Source organism: Conger conger, chromosome 9 (genome assembly GCF_963514075.1).
Source record: "Conger conger chromosome 9, fConCon1.1, whole genome shotgun sequence".
NCBI lineage: Eukaryota > Metazoa > Chordata > Actinopteri > Anguilliformes > Congridae > Conger > Conger conger.
The window spans coordinates 14,841,474-14,862,809 of record NC_083768.1 but is presented as its reverse complement, the minus strand read 5'-3'; the positions used below and the strand labels follow the sequence as shown (position 1 = coordinate 14,862,809).

The following is a 21,336-nucleotide window of genomic DNA, read 5'->3' as shown; positions in this document are numbered from 1 at the left end:
TAGTTTTTAGTGTGTAGTGTTTTCATTTAGGCTACAGTAAAAATGTCAAACTAACACGTAATTAATCTCATCTTTTTAAACGATTGGTTTTGTCAAATTATTTCCCAGCACAATTTGCTAAGAAAAATGTCTTCATAGAAAACGTCCAGTCTACCTATCTTGGCAAGCTTTTTGAGCCGCCCATCATCACCAATGCCTATCTGAGATTAATTGATAAATGTAGCTAAAAAGAGTCACGATATAATTGCTAGGCTATATGTTAGTTTTTTTTAAGTGGGATGAATTGAAATTAACTTACATTTCGTAATTTGTTTTAATGTCACCCTTGGTACCCAATATTTCATCACACCATAACGCAGTAAGAACGATAGTTTATATGATTATTTTCTAAAGAGTAAGGGGCGCTATTCGTGAAACCAATGTTTTAGTGTGGTGGAGATATTCAGTAGAATTGCATCAGCATCCATCGACTGTTCTCCTCAAGGTCGCGGACGCGGGGCGTGACGTATAGGTAATCCTGAATGCATCCTCACAAACCAATCACGCACGTAGTCCTATTCCTAAAGTAAGGTCGCGGATTTGCTGCACATCTGGTCGTCACAGTTTTGTCGGGAGCTGCGATACAGTCACAAGATCAATAAGGAAAAAAGGTGGTCACGCGTCGGTGCTGAATTTAATTCCCGAAATTGAACACGTATCTATTCCAAAGCAATTTATAGCATAATATACAGAAAAACGGCGAAGGAAGTGGAAGCTAGTGAGAACGCAGACTTCTGATATGCGGTGTGCTCTGTAGGAATACCTTACGTTTCGTTGCAACTAGCAAATTACGGTAGGCTATATCATTTTTAGCATAGCCTAATCATTTCATTTCATTTAGCTGTCTTCGGTGATAATCCACATATATAATTCAGAGCCTGAATATGACATGGTGTGTGGTTTAGAGATTGCACTCGGAAAAATATAGTTTTCTACAGTGTTAAAATCAATACACCATATCATACTAAATTTAATGATGCCACTATTCTCCAAGATTTGGTTTGCTCTCTAGCATCAGCAGGAACGCGATTACAAATGTACGACACCAAATAAATAGAATGCGTGTATGTACATTATGTTCTCATTATGTTATTTGACCTGAAGTAACCCAGACATGCTGTCCATTTTACAGGCTCTGGCTAATTCTGCACAATAATTTAAACATGTTATCATAAGAATGTTATTTCTGCTGTTGAGCCTATTCGTTTACGTAGCCTCGTTGGACCTAATTCTGTAGAGGCGTTGTTCTCCCATTTTACGTGTTACGTGTATAAAAATATGCCTTGCCCAGCTTCAACGTGTTATTTACTAGCTCGTAATCTTCAATGTAGTTTTTTATGCAAGTTCAGAGGTAGAGCAACTACACTTATTTTTCAGCGAAAACCTTTGAAATTCTGGAAGCATGCACAGAAACGAGTGTCTCTGAACCTTGACTGACTGGATCTGGAAAGGCCTAAAAAATCAAGCTCAGAACCGGCCATTACCCATTCAGAGAAGATGGAAGGGGAGAAGGTGAGTAAACATTATTTTCACGGGTTGCTTTGGATCATTTGAGCAGAGTGGGCAGATGATTTGTTGATGCTTTGTGTAGCTGAGTGCAGTACCATTGTGGCCATTTTGTCTGCTTCTATACTAGAAAAGCCTCTACCTCGACATCACCGAAGACTTTGACTATGCAGGGTGACTTTATGCATGAGAAGAGTGATGCTCCTGGGGGGAATTGTAATACCGTATTCCCTCAAAATGTCATGCACATGTCCTGGTTTAAGATATGCATGGAACATATACTGTATTTAAAGGTACAATAGGTAAGAGTTTTGTGTTAAAATATTGTTCCAAGACCATTGTAAATCCCTTCCTATCATTGAAAAAAAACCCTCTACCTGTGTTTATAGTCCTTAAATTCGGGTTTCAAAATATGTAGTTGACGGGCCAGCACTCTGTACCAAAACATCTATAACTGTACAATAATTCAAGCTCATTGGTTGAAAATTGGTTCTAATTGCCACAGCCAATGGCTTTTCAACTTCAGGGCGTTCACAGAGAAGGGGTGAGATAAACATTGTTGTGGTTTGAGCGTATTTGTTGCTGCAATTCCTCTCTTGACCGTTAGAAGTCTGAAATGACCTATTGTACCTTTAAATGGAAAGGGGTGGCATTGGCTCAGTAGGAAAGAGCAGTCGAAGGGCAGTCGGAGGTATGCCGGTTCGATCCTGCCCTGGTTGTGTCGAAGTGTCCCTGAGCAAGACACCTAACCCCCAAATATTCCTGACGAGCTGGTTGGTGCTTTGCACGGCAGCCAATCCCCATTGGTGTGTGAGTGTGTGTATGAATGGGTGAATGAGAAGCATCAATTGTACAGCGCTTTGGATAAAGGTGCTATATAAATGCAGACATTTACCATTTATTTGGCTTTTTGCCTCTTTATCTTTATCATGGAGTGACAGTGACTGGATGTAAGTACTGGTGTCACATTTTGAGTGTGGATTTTAGCACCATTACTAGAATTACAGTGTCAGAAAAGAGGTATTCTGTAATTGCTTACAAAACTCATCATTAACCAAACTAGCTGAGTGAGTGAGCTTATGATTGTGGGATCAGGACTTGATAGGCTCCCGATCTTAGTAAATAAAATAGCCTCATTAACCCTATCCACTTTGTTGCGTTCATATTTATAGAATACAAAGGACTCTCCGCTAGTGCTGGAGTGCAGAGCCAAAACAACAAAACTGTGTCACTCTCCCAGAAGTTTTGCGTAGCCCCTTAAGTCTCACCGGCCCAGAGTTTTTTGTTGTTTACAAGAGGGGAAGTGGGTGTTGGCTGTCCTGCAATAATCAAGCCTGTGCTCCATAACCAGGGCATGTCCTTTCAAAAACTGATTCAACATTTATGACTTCAGGTCTGGTAGGTTTTGGTGTGGTTTTTGTGATGCAGTTAAATTTTCAGCAGTCTAGTGGCTGTCAGCAAATTGTACAAACTAAGCAGTAATGGTAAAAGATACGACAGATGGAATGACACAGCAGTAGAACACATAATGTAATTTTAATATTTGACTATTTTACCTTGCAAATAAAAAAATAAGTGACTGAGTCGCTTACCAATTTATTTTTACATACATTTGACATTTTAATTAATTAAAATCTTTTTTTGTTTTCATGTTCTTTATTGGAAACATGGGAACAGCATTTGTGCTAATGTTCATAGCACAAAAATGGGATGAGGGAGGTATCCATTAATGTGGATCAATTCTAATCCATCAGAAAAAAAAAATCTTAATTAAATTATCCATCCGTAAAGTGACCTCACAAATGCATTAAGATTTTTATTTTTTCATATGGGAACTGTAGCTGAATGGTATTAAGTGCATGAGAATAGTCTTCGTGTTTATATGACCTATACGTCTTTTAGCAATTAGGAGTTTGTATCTGTCAAATGGTTATTTTGGAGGTTGGAGGATTTCTCTCGAGATTTTTGGGAGTTGGCTTTTAAGCGCCCTTCTGCTAGCAGGGTACAGCCTTTGCTGCAGCAGCGTGTGTATTTCAGCACTGGACAGCTCCACCCTCAGTACAGCCACAGAACTGCATTGCGAGATGATTGTCATTCTGTGGACGCAGCGTTTTGCAGTGTCAGTGTGCTAATGTATTCACCGCCATTTTTCTTATTTCCCTCTCTTAGAAAAAGCAAGTCACCTGTTTCCTAATTTTCTCCATATCCACGGTTGTCATCGGCTCCCTGCAGTTCGGCTACAATACTGGGGTCATCAATGCTCCTGAGCAGGTGTGTGTGTTTCTGTGTGTGTGTGTGTGTGTGTCAAAGAGAGAGTGTGGGATGCTAAAAGAATAAATCTGTGTCGACAGGGTACTTTCAAAGTGCCATTTGACATTTTCCAAACAGTTGATTTTGGTCAGCCTAAGGTTTGGCCAATGTCTCAAGCCGTTTTATTCTTGTTTTTCAAGAATGGCTTCTTTGACTTTCATTGGCACAACTTTGGTCCTCGTACTGATAAGCAAGTTGATCGAACGATTAGAGGAAAGTGCTGAGAGCTCTCTTATACCTGCCTTAAGGAGGCAATAAACACAACTGAGCAAATACAAACACCTGTGAAGCCATGTATCTCAAATATTTATAGTGCTCTGAACTATGTATAAACAACACTGTAATTTTTACATTGTGAAACCAAAATGTATAAAAATACCCTGATAAAATCTGAGCATGTGCAAGATTTCCATTTAAAAATTTAACTTTTGAATGCCAGTCACTTATGATTATCTGCGTATATAAGTAAACATATCTTGTAATTAAATATTAAGTGTTTATAGACCAGCTTATGCAGTTTAAAGCATTCTTAATCATGAAAGATCTGGTTTAAGCCGGTGGTTTTAATGTTGTGGCTGACCAGTGTATACAGTCCCCTCCAAAATAGTGGAACAGCAAGGTCAAATCCTTTGTTTTTGCATACGCTGAAGACAATTGAGTTTGAGACCAAAAGATATACACGAGGTGACAATTCCAGCTCTTATTTCCTGTTTTTTTTTTCAGGTGAGAAAAAGTATTGGCAGGTGTTAGATTGATTGGTGAAACAATAAATAATTCTGAATGTCTACTCTTGGTTTTAGCCTTGTGGTTTTGCCTGTGTGGACTGCATTTGTGTTAGAAAAGATTAACTAACATGAAGACCAGAGAGCTGTCTTTAGGAGAAAAGCAAGCCATTTTGAAGCTTAGAAAAGGGGAATCAGAAGCAAATCAGAAGCATTGCACAAGCATTGGGGAGAGCTTGTACTACAACTTGGAATGTCCTGAAGAATAAAGAAACCGCTGGTGTACCGTGCAACAGACAGAGAACAGGTCGACCAAGGAAAACAACAGCAGTTGATGACAGAAACATTGTGATGGCTGTGAAGAAAAACCCCAAATCATCAGTCGGTCACATCACAAGCAATCTCCACAGGGAAGGGGTGAGGGTATCTCAATCAACCGTTCAAAGAAGACTTAGAGAGCAGCAATATAGAGGCTATACCACAATATAGAAACCACTCATCAGTAGGAAGAATCGGAAGGTGAGATTCCAAGTTGCAAAGAAGTATAGAGATGAGCCACAAAAGTTCTGTAACAAAGTTTATGGACTGATGAGATGAAGATTAACCTCTACCAAAGTGATGGAAAGGCCAAAGTGTGGAGAAAGAAGGGCATCTGCTCATGATCCAAAACATACAAGCTAATCTGTGAAGCACAGTAGAGGAAGTGTCATGGCTTGGGCTTACATGGCTGATTCTGGAGTGGGCTCACTAATCTTTATTGATGATGTAATCATGATGGTAGCAGCAAGATGAATTCAAGTCTACAAAAACTTTAATCCAAACTAATTTAGAGGGACTTCATCATGCACCAAGAAAATGACTAAAAACACACTGCCAGCACAACAAAGGAAATCATTAAGAAGAAAAAGTGAAAGGTTTTAGACTGCCCGAACAAACAAACAATAACTGAAAGAGGCTGCAGTAAATGCCTGTAAAAGCATCACAAAAGAATAATGCAACAGTTTGGTGATGTCAATGGGTTGTAGGCTTGGTTCAGTGTATAGCAAAAACAAAGGAATTGAACTTGCTGTTCCAACTACTCAACTGTACAGTTCCAACTGTACTTTTGGAGGCGACTGTAACATTGTTATTTTGCATGTTTTCCCAATGGATCCATCCATCCATTATCTGAACCTGCTTATCCTTAGGCTGGAGCCTATCCCAGCATACATTGGGCGAAAGGCAGGAATACAGGTCGCCAGTCCATCGCAGGGCACACACACCATTCACTCACACACTCATACCTATGGGCAATTTAGACTCTCCAATCAGCCTAACCTGCATGTCTTTGGGCTGTAGGAGGAAACCGGAGTAGCCGGAGGAAACCCACGCAGACACAGGGAGAACATACAAACTCCACACAGAGAGGCCCCGGCCGATGGGGATTCGAACCCACAGCCTCCTCGCTGTGAGGCGGCAGTGCTACCCACTGCACCATCCATGCCACCTTCCCAATGGATGCTCTGTTAAATTCAGAAAGCCCATTCTTAACTTAATGGAGAGACACAAAGTGAATTTATGCCAGTGGGAAATTCATTGGAAATGTAGAGGAAAAAGAAAAATTGTTACTGTATGCAGTGGCGAATAGACATCTGCTTCACATATTTGCAAATAAAAGATGTTCTGAGCCTTCTAATTATATTAAATTACATAATGAATTGTATCTGTCTGTCAGAAACTACTGGCCTTTTTCAACAAGACTTGGGTTGAGAGATACAAGGAGCCCATTAGCCAGGGGGTGAGCACCACCATCTGGAGTTTCTCTGTGGCCGTGTTCAGTGTTGGAGGCATGGCAGGCTCATTCAGTGTTGGGATTATGGCTGACACTTTTGGGAGGTGAGTGAACTCTCAACAGCAAAAGCAGCACTTTATCTCAGGTATGCACCAATTCAGCAATTAGTATGATTAAAATGACAATTTAGTAATCTGGCTTTCAATGGTAAGCACTGCAAGATCTAGATAGGCAAAGGTGTCTTGTTACAATTATGTTTGTGCCACCATTAAGATACCTCAAGACCTGTGAGGTAAAGGGAGAGAAGGGATATATATATACATATATATATATCTAAAAAAAATTTCATGTTTTTTATTTAAGTCTCACCTGGGCTGGGCTGTTTTTTTTGCATTCATTCCTTTTTTTCACGGTGCAATTTTCAATGACTATGGTAACAGGATAGATAGTTTGAAAGCGTTAACTCACGGTTCCATCTGTGTAACCTATTTTAAGATGCCATTGCTTTGGCGACAACAGTACCTTATTTTATAAGATGTTGGTGGCAAAACAAGCATGGGGGGACCTCACCTTCTCTGCACTTTGGAAATCCACATACTACAAGAAATATGGTAATGTCAGTGTCATTTTTCACAGCAAGGGTCCAGTAAACTGCGTAAATAGATTCTTTTAAAATACTAATTCTAGAAACGTCGACTGAATGTCCATTGTTTACTTAGAATTTCTCAGGAGGAATTATCATTGCTGTGTATTTCACAGTTTCATACTTTTACATCATCTATGTTTTGTATAGGTGCTCTGGAACACCATGAGCTCAAGTATGAGCTTTTCTGACCAGTAACCATAATATGGCTGCTGTCCAGCAAAGAACCGACTGTGTGTATATTATTGAAGTCCATCCATCCATTATCTATACTGCTTATCCTGAACAGTGGGGCTGGAGCCTATCTCAGCATACATTGGGCGAAAGGCAGGAATACACCCGGGACAGGTCACCAGTCCATCTCAGGGCACACACACCATTCACTCACACACTCATACCCATGGGCAATTTAGACTCTCCAATCCGCCTAACTTGCATGTCTTTAGACTGTGGGAGGAAACCGGAGTACCCGGCGGAAACTCCACACAGAGAGGCCCTGGTCGACCGGGATTCGAACCCAGGACCTCCTTGCTGTGAGGCGGCAGTGCTACCCACTGCATCATCCGTGCCAGCATGTTACTGAAGTGATGACTGAGAAGCATTTTAGCTAATGACATTATGTTTCCAACGGTGTATAGTTTGTTAGCATTTTTTTGCCTGCGTAACGAAACCATAGCATTTTCAATATGCATGCGGAGTCTGCTACGCTTCGACAAAAACAGCTCTTGAGATTTTATGTCAAAAAAAGTTTTTAGAACAAAAATTAAACAAAATGTATATTTGCGATGCACAGTCCTTTTGAGGACTTCCAAGGAATCTCTCGTCTGAGTAAATAATGAGAAAGCCAGTGAAAACACCTTTGGCTCCACAATCTAGGGCATTTTCAGTGACATGACCCTATTTTGTATAGGGTGAGCATCTAAATACATGATAAAAATATTTCATTATTATTCAGTAAGCTTATAGATAAGGAGCCAGCCTGCTTTGTTGATAGAAATGCTGTGATTATCAGTCTGCTGGGAAGAACAGGTGCTCTGTCTCCCCCAGGCTGAGCTACAAGTGGCAGATGGACACTGAGGCTCAGTGCAGTATGACATGCCAAGTAATTAAGTAAATGCAAGAGAGCGAAGAAGAACCTTGAACCAACCATTGCCCCCTCTCTCTCTCTCTCTCTGCCACTTTTTTCTCCTGCTATCCCCACTCTCTCTCTCATCCGCTCCCTTTCTCTTTCTCTCTCCTGCTACCCCTTTCTCTCTCGATCTCTCTCAGGCGGAAATCCATGATGTTGGCCAACATCCTTGCCTTGATTGGAGCAGCACTTATGGGCTTCTCACTTTTGTGCAAGTCCTTTGAGATGGTGATTGCCGGGCGCCTGGTGATCGGCCTGTTTTGCGGGCTGTGTACGGGGCTCACCCCCATGTATGTGGGGGAGGTCGCCCCCACAGACCTCCGGGGGGCCTTCGGAACCCTGCACCAGCTCGGGGTGGTCATCGGCATCCTGGTGGCGCAGGTAAGACAAAACATGTCCACTCCCGTCGGTCCCATTTTGTGTATTTTCCAGTGGTTTTTTTTTTAGGTCCTGATATTCAATATGGGGCCGTTAAAATAAAAATTAGTCCAAAACTGTAAATGCAATACTGTCCTCATTCCATGACGTTTCCTCAATATTTGGGATTAAATTAACTGATAATTCCCTTTCTGGCCATACACAAATATGGTGGACATCGTTTGAAAAGGCCTCTTGGTTTCCTCTGTGAAGATGGAGGCTGTATTACGCCTGTCCTCTGTGCAGATCTTTGGCTTAGAGGCTCTGCTGGGCACAGACGAGCTCTGGTCTGTGCTGCTGGCCGTGACTGCCATCCCAGCTGTGCTGCAGTGTGCACTGCTGCCATTCTGCCCTGAGAGCCCCCGCTTCCTCCTCATCAAACTCAACAAAGAGGAAGAGGCCCAGCGAGGTGAGCCTTCATTGCATTACAGTTATTTAGCTGACGCTTTTATCCAAAGTGACTTACATTTGATTTGACTAAGCAGGGGCCCCCTGGAGCAATATGGAGTTAAATGCCTTGCTCAAGGGCACCGACATTCTGAGTCTGTCAGGGATCGGACAAAGGGAACCAATCGCAATGGTCGAGATCCAGGCGGACGGGTACATGTGGGGCAGGCAGAGTGTAATCGTGAGACAGACAAATCCAAATGTCCAAAAAAAACAGGTATCAGATCAGAACCAGAAAAATCCAAAGACAGAGCAAACCAGACAGAATACACAGGGCACAGGCATGGGGAAGACGACGCTAGAACTGGGGTAGGGAACAGAAGAACAGAAAGACGAACTAGCAACAAGAAACTGGAAGGAAGGAAGTACATATTAGGAGTGGGGAGGAGGAGACACGAAATGGGACACATCTGAAACAAATGCATGAAGGTGAATGGAGCAGGAAACAGACTACTGTGGTCACAGAGGGCAACAAGGAACAAAAACGCTAAGAACAGATACAGAAAAACACAGAACCTGAGTCCCAGTCAAGCAACTTAACCACTAGGCTATAAGCTGCCTCCCTCATAGCATGGGGGCGGCTGAAAACCCCGGCTATGTATCACACCATTTGAGATAGTTGTTGTGAGCCTTTGTGCCATCATTATTTTGCAGATCTCGTCATCATGTTCCCTTTGTGAGTTGCTGAAATATTCACTATGCCTCTGTGTGCCAGCTGGCCTGAGCCACAGTTGTTGAGTCCAGAGGTTCTGTGCAGTGATTTAAGCAGTCTGTCTGTTCAGCAGTTTAGCTTATGCGTAGACAGAAGCAGTGTGCCAAGCAGACGCAGCAGACCTAAAGTAGACTGAAAGACCCCAGGGGGCCAATAGGTCATACGACCAGATTTGACCATAAATTGAGCCTAAATCGAAATCCACAACAACATTGAGTTTATAAACTGTTATCATGAAAATGTCCGTACCTTTACACCTGCTCCAGACCATCCGTAAAAGCTATTCCATGTGGCTGTTCAGCTGTGTTGCAGGCATGATATATTATCTCACGACATTCTCCATCTGCGAACAGCCATAATATCTGAAGAGCAAAAACGAACCCTCAAAAGCTTTCTAAGCGCCTTTCTTTGCTTCTCTCAAACATTTTATTTACACTAAATTTCTTGCTGTGTGACAACATTTAGTGAAAAAGGATCATATATTTAGAAATTAATGAAGCCTCCCACTCACTACAAATCCAATTCAATTTGCTATACTTTTGTGGCTAGCCCTTGGCCAGGTGGAGGAAGCTTAGCCGATTAGCCGTCAGTTATAAACATCCTTCTAAGCATAATTCAGTCACAAAAGTTAACTTGGTCTTTTCCCTTGTTTCCAAATGGTTCGTTGTGATGGTGTTACATTATTGTATATGGACATGTTTAAGGACGAATAAGATGCTTCCAGAAAATGAGTATATACCGAAACAAAGGACTACTGCCTCGTTTGACCCATTTCCCCAGTCTTAAATTCAGTCGAAAGGGCCTTCATTTGTAAATTGTTAAAGTACACTTGCATATATGAACACTGTGGGCATAGCAAAATTGATTTTGTACTCGTACGCTGCAGAATTTTCAGTGTTAAATCAGCTCTCATAGATGCACCTGATCCCACGTTGTATGTAAAGTGTGCTGTAATTAAATTTACGCTGGCCATGTAACTTTTCATTGGGGATGGTTTTGACAGTTGTGCCTCATCCTGTCTGCCCTTCCTCCCCCTGGTCCTGATGTGTTGCCTAGCCCTGGTGCGGCTGCGTGGGACTGAGGATGTGAGCCAGGACATGCAGGAGATGAAGGAGGAGAGTTTGAAGATGGCGATGGAGAAGAAGGTGACCATCCCCGAGCTGTTCCGCACTTCGGCCTACCGGCAGCCCCTCATCATCGCCGTCATGCTCCAGCTCTCCCAGCAGCTCTCCGGGATCAATGCGGTGCGTGGACTACAAGTCCCAGGGTGCAATACCTTATTCACGGTCCTGAGTCAGCCACAGGGTCTCCCTGTGCATTGTTGTGCAAAAGGCTTGTGAATGTAAAAAAGACGTAAAGTGAAGATGCTTTCTAAAATATGGAAATGAACAGTTCTAACAACTTCTAAATATGTGAAATAATGTAAACTAGAAAAATCCAGAATAAACCGTCGAGAGTAGTTTGCTAGCCCAGACTTGGGCTGGGGATATGCCAAAATGGCTGCTGTTTTATCCTTTTTACATTACATTAATGGCATTTTGGCAGACGCTGTTATTCAGAGCGATGTACAGTTGATTAGAAAAGACTAAGCAGGAGACAATCCTCCCCTGGAGCAATGCAGGGTTAAGGGCGGATCTTATTGTGGCTACACCGGGAATCGAACCGCTGACCTTGCGGGTCCCAGTCATGTACCTTAACTACTACGCTACAGGCCGCCTTTTTAAGTTGTTTTCTTTTTTTGACTATCTCTTTAAAAAGCCGAAATTCCATATATGGTGTTTTAGGGGCGTCAGGGTGTCTAGGGTGCCTTAGATTTTTGCACAGTACTGTTTGTCCTTCTGCTTCAGGAGCTACAGACTCTTGAGGACCAAGGTTGGTCATCCCTGTGTTACCATGGTAAATGGTAAATGGCAGGCATTTATATAGCGGCTTTATCCAAAGCGCTGTACAATTGATGCTTCTCCATTCACCCATTCATACACACACTCACACACCGACGGCGATTGGCTGCCATGCAAGGCCCCGACCAGCTCGTCAGGAGCATTTAGGGGTTAGGTGTCTTGCTCAGGGACACATCGACACAGCCTGGGCGGGGGATCGAACCGGCAACCCTCCGACTGCCAGACGACTGCTCTTACTGCCTGAGCCATGTCGCCCCTAAATGACCTACAGATGTAGCCATTCAGATCAATGGAGTCTAACTGGGTCATGTTGCAGAGCGACGCAGTCAGGCTATCCAAGGGCAGATGCACTACTCTCCTCTTGCCAGTGGAGGGAGTCTGTGAATTGTAAGCTCAGTTCATGAGGTATTTGTTGCCTCCCAACTGGGCATGTGCCATCAGAAATGTTGTGCTTAAATTAGTACATTTTGATTTCTACCTTTTTTGTTGCTGTAGTTCAAAATGTTTTTAATGAAAATCAGTGGCATATGTTTACTGACTTAAAAATCAATCTTAATTTTTAAAATGAATATTTGCACTTATAGTAGTAGTAATTGGTAATGTCTGGGTGTATCTGAACTGAAATACAGTATCTGTAAAGTTGACAAATTATTATTATAGACTGCCCAAGTCTTATGATTATAGAGATGAACATTTAATTGATATCTCAATGAACAAAGCCAACCCCCTCTTGTTCCAAATACAGATGTAGACAATTGTATTGGTTGATCAGGATGAATACAGATACAGACACAGGTCATGAAGTCGCTGCCCACCTTTAATAGGTCACTTGTATTCAGCTTATCATCCTGGAGCTTTCGATTTGTGTTCCATTCAGATCCAAGTAAAACAATGGCAATTTTGGTAGAAGTATGCATATTTTACAGTAGGCCCTAACTGCTATTTTTCCAAACGATTTCCCATGTGACATGACGTATGTTTTTGCACAATTATCTGATGACATTGCTAAATGTTAACAGTGAGAGCTGACCACATGATGCTGAGGGGGAATTGGGCACTGGGGGCCGGGTTAGGGACTTAAAAAATCTACATCACTGCTCTTTGCAAATGTTTTGTGTTTTAGATGCTAACACCAGGTGGAGAACGCTGATGTATGTGGGCTTGCAGAAGCTTGCAGAAGTTGCAGAAGCGCTGCAATTTGCATACATTTATTGAACTGATCACCTCACTGCCACCTGGTGGTTTGTCAGGGAGCATCCACACATGAACAGGGGGAAACAATTAGAAACATCTCCAAACAAAATGGTGTACTGTCACTCACTTATTTTTACTGGTGCAGTGTAGTGTGTATTCCGAATCTTCAAACTGATCCGACGATTTTAATGCTATAGTGTCCAGTCCGGTCAGTTTATATCCCTCCCATTCACTCAATCCATTTCTGTCTCCCATCTTTCAGGTTTTCTATTACTCAACAGGTATTTTTAAGTCTGCTGGTGTGACCAAACCCATTTATGCAACCATTGGAGCTGGAATAGTCAACACTGTTTTTACTGTGGTTTCTGTAAGTATATACCCATATATTTTCTTTCTACCTTAATTTGAAATGGTACTGCGCACATGCTAATTGACTATTTTTATACAGCCAGTCCTCCTGTTACTGCAATGAAATGTCTATTACCGAACACCATCATCATTGTTATATTTATCTACTGGCGTACTTTGTAGGAATTATGGGACAAGCAGCAGAAAATAGTCATTATGCAAGTCTTATGCAATCATGTCTTTTATTTTATAAAAGATAATTCCCTTTCTCTCCCTCTCTCTCTCCATCAGCTCTTTCTTGTGGAGCGGGCGGGGCGAAGGACCCTGCATCTCCTGGGATTGGGTGGGATGGCCATCAGTGCTCTGCTCATGACCATCGCCTTGCTGTTGGTGGGTTCCACTTGTCAATCCATGTAAATGGTCATTGGTCTCCCAACCAATACGTAAAAGTGCATTATTTTGAACTAAATGAGGACTTCATAAAATGTAACAAATACAGGATGAAATGGAGGAGACAATCTAACAATCTAGTTAATATGTTATAATCAATTATTTATACTGTAGTGATTAAAAAACACATGGTGGGCATTACTTTTTTCTGAACATCTAACATCCAAAATAGGCTTGTATTTGTTGAAAATTAATATTCTTGTCATTTTGTACCTGAGGCTATACATGGATGTAATAATTTGTTATTTAGTGGATGCTTTTATCCAAAGCAACTTACAGTTGATTAGACTAAGCAGGGGACAATCCCCCTGGAGCCTGTGGCTACACCGGGACTTGAACCACCAGCCTTCTGGATCCCAGTCATGTACCTTAGCCACTAGGCCACAGGCTGGCCTGTAGTATGTGGATGTGTGTTTCTGATGGTATTCTCAGCCCTGTTTCTCCTGTGTCATTTGCACCTTGGCGAGCAGAAGGAAATCCCGTCGCTAAGCTACCTGAGCATTGTGGCAGTGTTTGCGTTTGTGGCCATGTTTGAGTTGGGGCCCGGGCCCATCCCCTGGTTCATCGTGGCCGAGCTCTTCTCCCAGGGGCCACGCCCTGCCGCAATGGCCGTGGCCGGCTGCTCCAACTGGACCGCCAATTTCATTGTGGGCATCAGCTTCCCGAAACTAGTGGTGAGTGTGCATTCTCATCGGAACATAGACGACTGTTGATGTTTTAGCGTTAAAGACCGGTAGAATCTAGCTAACCTCATTGTATCTCGCCAGCTAGATTCTAGGTAGTGAAATTACATCATCGGTCGACATTGTGGTTAGTTTTATATATTACAAAATTTATTGTGTGTTAAGGCATTTCCATTGGATTCAATATAAATATTTTCGTTTGTAACCATCATCATGGGGAAAGAATATGTGTTGCTTTGATCTATAGGATCCAACAGCAATCTAGCATTATAAAAAATGTTTTGAAACTGAATTAATGCATGAATTCTTCATTTATTTAGTACTTTGTAAACATCAGAGAGGTAGGCCTAGGACAAGAAGAAAACAGTCATTGTGAAAGGGCATCTTCTTTATTTATTTTTTAATAAATAATCTCCTTTAACCCCCCCCTTCACCCTCTCTCTCTCATTACCCAGGATTGGTGCCATGAATATGTCTTCATAATCTTCATGGTCTTCCTCATCCTATTCTTCATCTTCACCTTCTTCTGTGTTCCTGAGACCAAAGGACGGACCTTCGAAGAAATCGCCCGTAGTTTTGGGGGGGCCGCCTCTGCTTCGGCTCCGGCCCCAGCTCCAGAGGGCGCGGTCACGCTGCCTGCTTCACCCAGCAAAGAGAAGGTCCCCTTGGTGGGGGTCCAGGAGGAGGCCACCTCTGCCGAATCCAGCTCCAAAGCTTAGGACGTACTTTTAGGATGTTGTAGATGCTATTACATCAAAGGGCAGGGGCTAAGACACAGATACAGTTATGGGGTGAATCTGCTGAGGGCTAAACGACATGGGAAATAGTTCAGTATTTGGACCTGCTTTATATACACCGATCAGCCACAACATTAAAACCACCTGCTTAAATCAGTTTTTTCATGATTAAAAATGTTTTAAACCGTATAAACGTGTCTATAAACACTTAATATTTAATTACATGATATGTGTACTTATATAAGCAGATAAGCGAATTTCCAAGATTTCTATTTTAATTTAAAAATGTAACTTTTAAATGCAATTCACTAATTATTATCTGCTTGTGTAAGTGCACATATCATCTAATGAAATATTAAGTTTATGCAGCATTTTTAAACCATTAAAAAAAAAAAAAGAAATTTGGGAGTGGTAAGATAATAAAGATGTGGCCCTTTTTTTGGTTTTTGGCCCTTACTACCCTTTGTTCCACCAGCCTGGAGACCCACGTTTTGATTAGGCTTCAGCATTATCCCTGCCCTTTGCTGTACAGAGAGTGTAGGGGTGCATTCAATATCCACAGGGGCTCCAAACATTCTGACAGTTTTTGCACCTGAAAAGGTCAGTTCACTTGAAACAGCTTGCGCTTTGCAGCTGAAACCCTAATGGCAGAACTCTTTAGCAGATGTCAAAATCAGCTCTGTGTTTGGATCAGTGTTGCTCACACTTTAGAATTGTAGCTCTGCCTAGTTCATTGCTGTAAGGGACATGAAAAGAACATCCTGAGCACATTTGCTATTTTTATAAATAGCCGACATGTATATTTGTATTGTATTTCAAATGAAATTGCGGCTATATTAGTGCTTAGGAAATTCATATTACCCAGTGTCAACAGGCTGTTTTTATTTCTTGAGGTGGTAAACCAGGTCGAATCCTCTCTCTGCCTGGAGTAACTTTGCAGCTGAGTGTTCAATTTGGAACTGTTCCGTGTATTGAATGCACCCCACGTCAGATGTCTTTTATACTGTCCCCTCCAAAGGTATTGGAACAGCAAGGCCAATTCCTTTGTTTTTGCAATACACTCAATACATTTGGGGTTGAGATAAAAATAATTTCAGCTTTTATTTCCTGGTATTTACACCTAGATGTGTTAAACTACTTTGAACATAGCACATTTTGATATCAGACCACCCAATTTTAGGTAAGCAAAACTATTGGAACAGCGATTATTTCAGTAAATGAAGGTAAATAGCAGTTAATATTTGGTATAATATTCCTTGCTTTCATCATGCCTGCAACCCATTGACATCACCAAACTGTTGCATTCTTCTTTTGTGAGGCTTTTCCAGGCTTTTACTGCCGCCTCTTTCAGTTGTTGTTTGTTTCGGGGGGGGCTTTTCCTTCAATCTCCACTTCAGGTGGTGAAATACATGCTCAGTTGGGTTAAGGTCTGGTGATAGACTTGGCCAGTCTAAAACCTTCCACTTTTTCTCCCTAATGAAGTCCTTTGCTGTGTTGGAAGTGTGTTTGGGGTCTTGCTCCATGATGAAATTCTAACCCAATTAGTTTGGACGCATCATGCGTTATATCATCAATAAAGATTAGTGAGCCCACTCCAGAAACAGCCATGCAAGCCTAAGCCATGATACTTCCTCCACCGTGCTTCACAGATGAGCTTGTATGTTTAGGATCCCTTTTTTCGCCACACTAGCCTTTCCATCACCTTGGTCTCAGTCCATAAAACTTTGTTCCAGAACTTTTGTGGCTCATCTCTGTACTTCATTGCAAATTGTGATCTCACTTTTCGATTCTTACTACAGATGAGTGGTTTGCATCCTGTGGTATAGCTTCTATATTGCTGCTCTTTGTGATGTCACTAACTGATGTTTTGGGGGTTTACTTCACAGCTGTCATCGACAGCTTCCTTGATGTTTGATGTCTGTTGCTCAGGCGGTTTCTTTCTTTTGCAGCACATTCCAACTTGCTGTACAAGCTATCCTCAATGCTTGTGTAATGGCTCTGATCTCTTTTCTAAGCTTCATGTTGGTTTATATTTTCTAACACAAATGCAGTCTTCAGAGGCCAACCCCAAAGCTAAAACCAAGAGTAGACATTCAGAACTATTTATTGTTTAACGAATCAGTCTAAAAATACACATCTGGGCAACAAGAAACACCTGTCAGTCACATGTTCCAATGCTTTTTCTCACCTAAAAACTGGGTGGTCTGATACAAAACAGGATATGTTCTAAGTTGTTTAACAAATCTAATTAAAATTATATCAGGAAATAAAAGCTGAAATTAAGCTCTGTCATCTCATGTACATCTTTTGACCTCAAACTCAATTGTCTTCAATGTACTATATGAAAAACAAAGGAATTGACCTTGCTGTTCCAATACTTGGAACTGTATGTATGGGACTGTATGTATGCCTGTTTTAGGCTGGTCTTCAAAATCGTAATGTTATCGCCTAGCTTCTTTGGAATCCAGATCTATCCAGATTTCCTTTGTTGCAGAAGTTTGTTCTGGCAGCTTGTTGGGAAACATTTTAGCTGTGATCCATTTTATGTTAGCTCATCCAGTTCTTTGGATATTAATGCAGACACCATGTTTGCAGGTGTGTTTACTGTACTGCAGTACCGTTTCTTTTCAAAAGAATAATAGCAGCTACTAATAGCCACCTCGGGTCTCTACATTAAGATAAATACCAAAAAAAAGTTTGAAGGGTTAATTAGTGAAGTAGATTTCGTTAAAGCATAAAAGTAACAGAGCTCTCAGGTTATGAGCTTCCAGGCAAGCCTTCAGCACAGCTGGGTATGCCGTAACAGTTCTGTCCAGACTAAAGGAAGCCTGTAAAGTATGGTTGTGTGTGCTACCAAAAACCTGCAGATTGCTAAAGGAAACACAGTAAAAGAAAACTTGTTGAGGGGTTGATTATTTGTGTTGTGTGTAAATGCTGAATTGGCACTATGGGCCAAGTTCACAGACACAGATTAAGCCTAGGAGACTAAATCAATTTTGAATTGAATTTATTATGTGTATTAGATATGAGGTTGTTTCATCCTTGTGGCTTTCAGTCATGTTTTATAAATCACTGTTTTTTGTGTCTTCTGAATCCACTACCAAGGGCAGATTTTGCGTTTAAATGTCCCTGCATGCTTATGAATTTTGAGTAGCATTTTTCGTTGTGGTTAAAGTGAGCCAAGACAATAATCTCTCTCATTAACGTCTGTTTGTCTGCAAAAGGAGGAGCTCACTGAATTAATTGAATGGAATGGATTTATGAATGGATTCAGGGCTCGTATTCATAAGGTTTCTGAGTAGGTGTGCTGATATGGATTCAGCGTTGGATGTGTGTGTCATGGTTCTAGATCATCATTCCTAAACTTGCCCTTTTCCCCTCAACACGTCTTCAGAGCATTGCTGCCAGATGATTGGCTGATTATTTGCATTAACAGGCTGATGTCTACCTAATAAAGTGAGTGTATGTTCACTTGGGGCAAAGTTGCCTCACAAGTTGCCAGAAGGATAGTTTGTAGCCCTGAGAGAACTTTGATGAGGCTCAGATTTAGAATGAATGTGAACATCAAGAAAGGCAGATGTTGCATTTTAGAGGACATTATTCAAATAAATCAATAGAAATCTGGAGTTTAGTTCAGAATGCTTTGGCAACACTGTTTAATCTGCCATTAATGCCATTAGAGCCTGCATTAATTAGGACAGCAATCTTTAGATAGATGGAAAGCTCAAATCTAAGAACATTTAGCTATTTCATATACTGAACAAATATCAAACAACGAAGAAATAGTTTATTGTGAGACATTTATTTACCTAAGTCTACCAAATTTAAAACATAAGTATTGAATTTACTGTAATTCTCATGTCATCATAAGTCGTCATAACATCGTAAATAACAAAAGTAATAGGTGAGATATTAGATTTTTGCTGCGGTGAATCTGAGTGCTTTTCATTGACTTAATTGAGCCAAAATTAGGACATTCTATGATTCTTTTTATTTGTAGTGAAGGATCAGTATTCTTTCAGTACTGATCTGTTTAGCTTGAACAGTGTCTGTTGGGAATGAGATTACTATTTCTATGGGTATCAGTGCAGTTTTCACACCAAATGGCTTTTGAGAACTCAAGTTCACTGTCACTTTGTTGTCTTATGTGTTGTTGTTGGAAGATGTCTACGATTGAAATGTAAACGTGGAAAATGTAAAATGTAAATGTTGAAAAAACGTGCCTCCATCTCTTTCAATGACTGTGGAATCTTGTTTGCTTGGCCATGTAAATTGTAATACTATGGAACAGAAAAGGTCATATATTGACTCTGGTGCAATATTTGTATTTAAAGAGCACACAGTTGCCTCTAAAAGTATTGGAACAGCAAGGCCAATTCCTTTGTTTTTGCAATACTCTCAATACATTTGGGGTTGAGATAAAAAGAGACAAGAGAGACTTTTATTTCCTGGTATTTATACCTAGATGTGTTAAACTACTTCCCTTTAATTTCCTCTTCAGAAGGTGAATTGCATGCTCAATTAGGTTAAGGTCTCAATTGGCTTACGACTGATGACTGGTTTACATTTTATGGTATAGCCTCTATATTGCTGCTCTTTAAGTCTTCTTCAAATGGTGGATTGAGATACCTTCACCCCTGCCCTGTGGAGATTGTTTGTGATGTCACTGACTGATGTTTTGGGGTTTTTCTTCACAGCTGTCACAGTGGTTCTGTGATCAACTGCTGTTCTTTTCCTTGGTCGACTTGCTCAATGTCTGTTGCTCAGTACGGCAGCTGTTTTTTCTTTTCTTCTTTTATTTTTTTTCTGGACATTCCAAGTTGTTGTACTAGCTATCCACAATGCTTGTGCAATGGTTCTGATTTCCCCTCTTTTCTAATCTTCAAAATGGCAGGCTCTCTGGTCTTCATTTATCTTTTCTAATGCAAATGCAAGCAAAACCCAAGGCTAAAACCAAGAGTAGACATTCAGGGCTATTGTTTAACCAATCAATCTAACAGGACCCATCTAGGCAACAAGAAACAACTGTCAGTCACATGTTCCAATACTTTTACTCACCTACAAATTGGGTGGTCTGATACAAAAGGTGATATGTTCGAAGTACAAATCAAGGTACAAATACTAGGAAATAAAAGCAGAAATTCTGATCTGTCATATCATGTGCATCTTTTGACCTGAAACTGAATTGTCTTCTGTGTATAGCAAAAACAAAGGAATTGACCTTGCTGGTCCAATACTTTTGGAGGTGACTGTATATGTAGAACTATATTACATAGCTATATTTTGCAATCACGTATGTGTATATTTGTGCAAATTATTTATTGAGGTTGTGATAAATGAACAAATGTTGTGGCGTAAAATGACAATGGAGAATGTGCAAACCTTGCTTTTAGTATGTTTGTGTATGTGTCACAATGTAAAATACATTCCTTGTTTATGGCAGCAGTGTGTATGGTATTTATTTTACCTCAGCTTCCATGGTGACACTCTCATATGGCTTAGAATTTATTTTGCACACTTTATGTTATACCATTTGTTTTTATCTATATTTGTGCAACATGATATCTTTAAAATAAATATTTTTGAATATGTGCACATTGGCCACAATTCTGGTTGTGGTGTGATTCCTGTCACACTGGAGAGTGAGAAGCTCTTCTTGAATTATACCAGTTTCATTTTGAACAAAAATTCAGCAGGTTAGTGCAGTATGTTGCTAAGGATCTGTTATGCCGGGGGGAACAGAGGAACCAAAAGCAGACAGTGGTGCAGAAAAATGGCAGGTTTAATTTCAAAAGGGGCAGACAGAGCGGAGTCAAAAAACAGGCCAGGGTCAAAAATCAGGGGGTCAGTCCAAGAAGGCAGAGGTACAAATATCCAACAAGCAAGAGTCCAGGGAAGCAGGCAGGGGTCAAAACCGGAAATACTGAAAAAAAAAAAAAAACAAGGGCACAGACGGAACAAGAATAAGGAGGCTAGAACCGGGGGAAGGAATACAGGGCTCGGGACTCAAGACAGGACAATACGAACTAGCAGCGTGCAAAACTAGCACCCAAAACTAGTGAATGTTAGTTTGACAAACATATTAGTGTGTTAGTATAATTAGTACTGTACAAATTCTATGTTAGTTGGGATTAGTATATTAGTGCTATGTACAAACATGAAATGGAGAGAAAGCAGGAAGTAAGGAATGCAAGATTGGAAGGAAGATTGAACCCCGGAACTACCGTAAACACCCGAATAGTGGGGCACGCAGACAAGGGAGTGACTGGGCTAGTAAACATTCAGACTCAGACCTCACAGGGGAAGACGAGTGCAAAGACTAATGAA

At 41.0% G+C, this 21,336-nt stretch overlaps 1 protein-coding gene across 2 annotated transcripts; it reads left to right on the top strand.

Annotated features, from left to right (window-relative positions):
- The first annotated feature begins 615 nt into the window (after nucleotides 1–615).
- LOC133136392 (solute carrier family 2, facilitated glucose transporter member 3-like) lies at nucleotides 616–20,451 on the top strand. Of its 2 annotated transcripts, XM_061253846.1 has the most exons (11): nucleotides 616–832; nucleotides 1,417–1,551; nucleotides 3,715–3,816; nucleotides 6,292–6,452; nucleotides 8,261–8,501; nucleotides 8,784–8,946; nucleotides 10,753–10,940; nucleotides 13,054–13,158; nucleotides 13,431–13,529; nucleotides 14,060–14,263; nucleotides 14,728–20,451. In XM_061253846.1, exons 2-11 carry the CDS (start codon nucleotides 1,537–1,539, stop codon nucleotides 14,989–14,991), a joined length of 1,542 nt encoding a protein of 513 aa, XP_061109830.1. In that variant the 5' UTR covers nucleotides 616–832; nucleotides 1,417–1,536; the 3' UTR covers nucleotides 14,992–20,451. The 2 variants fall into 2 exon arrangements, with proteins under 2 accessions (XP_061109830.1, XP_061109831.1); XM_061253847.1 differs by lacking the exon at nucleotides 616–832 and having other exon boundaries at nucleotides 1,379–1,551.
- Nucleotides 20,452–21,336: the final 885 nt, after the last annotated feature.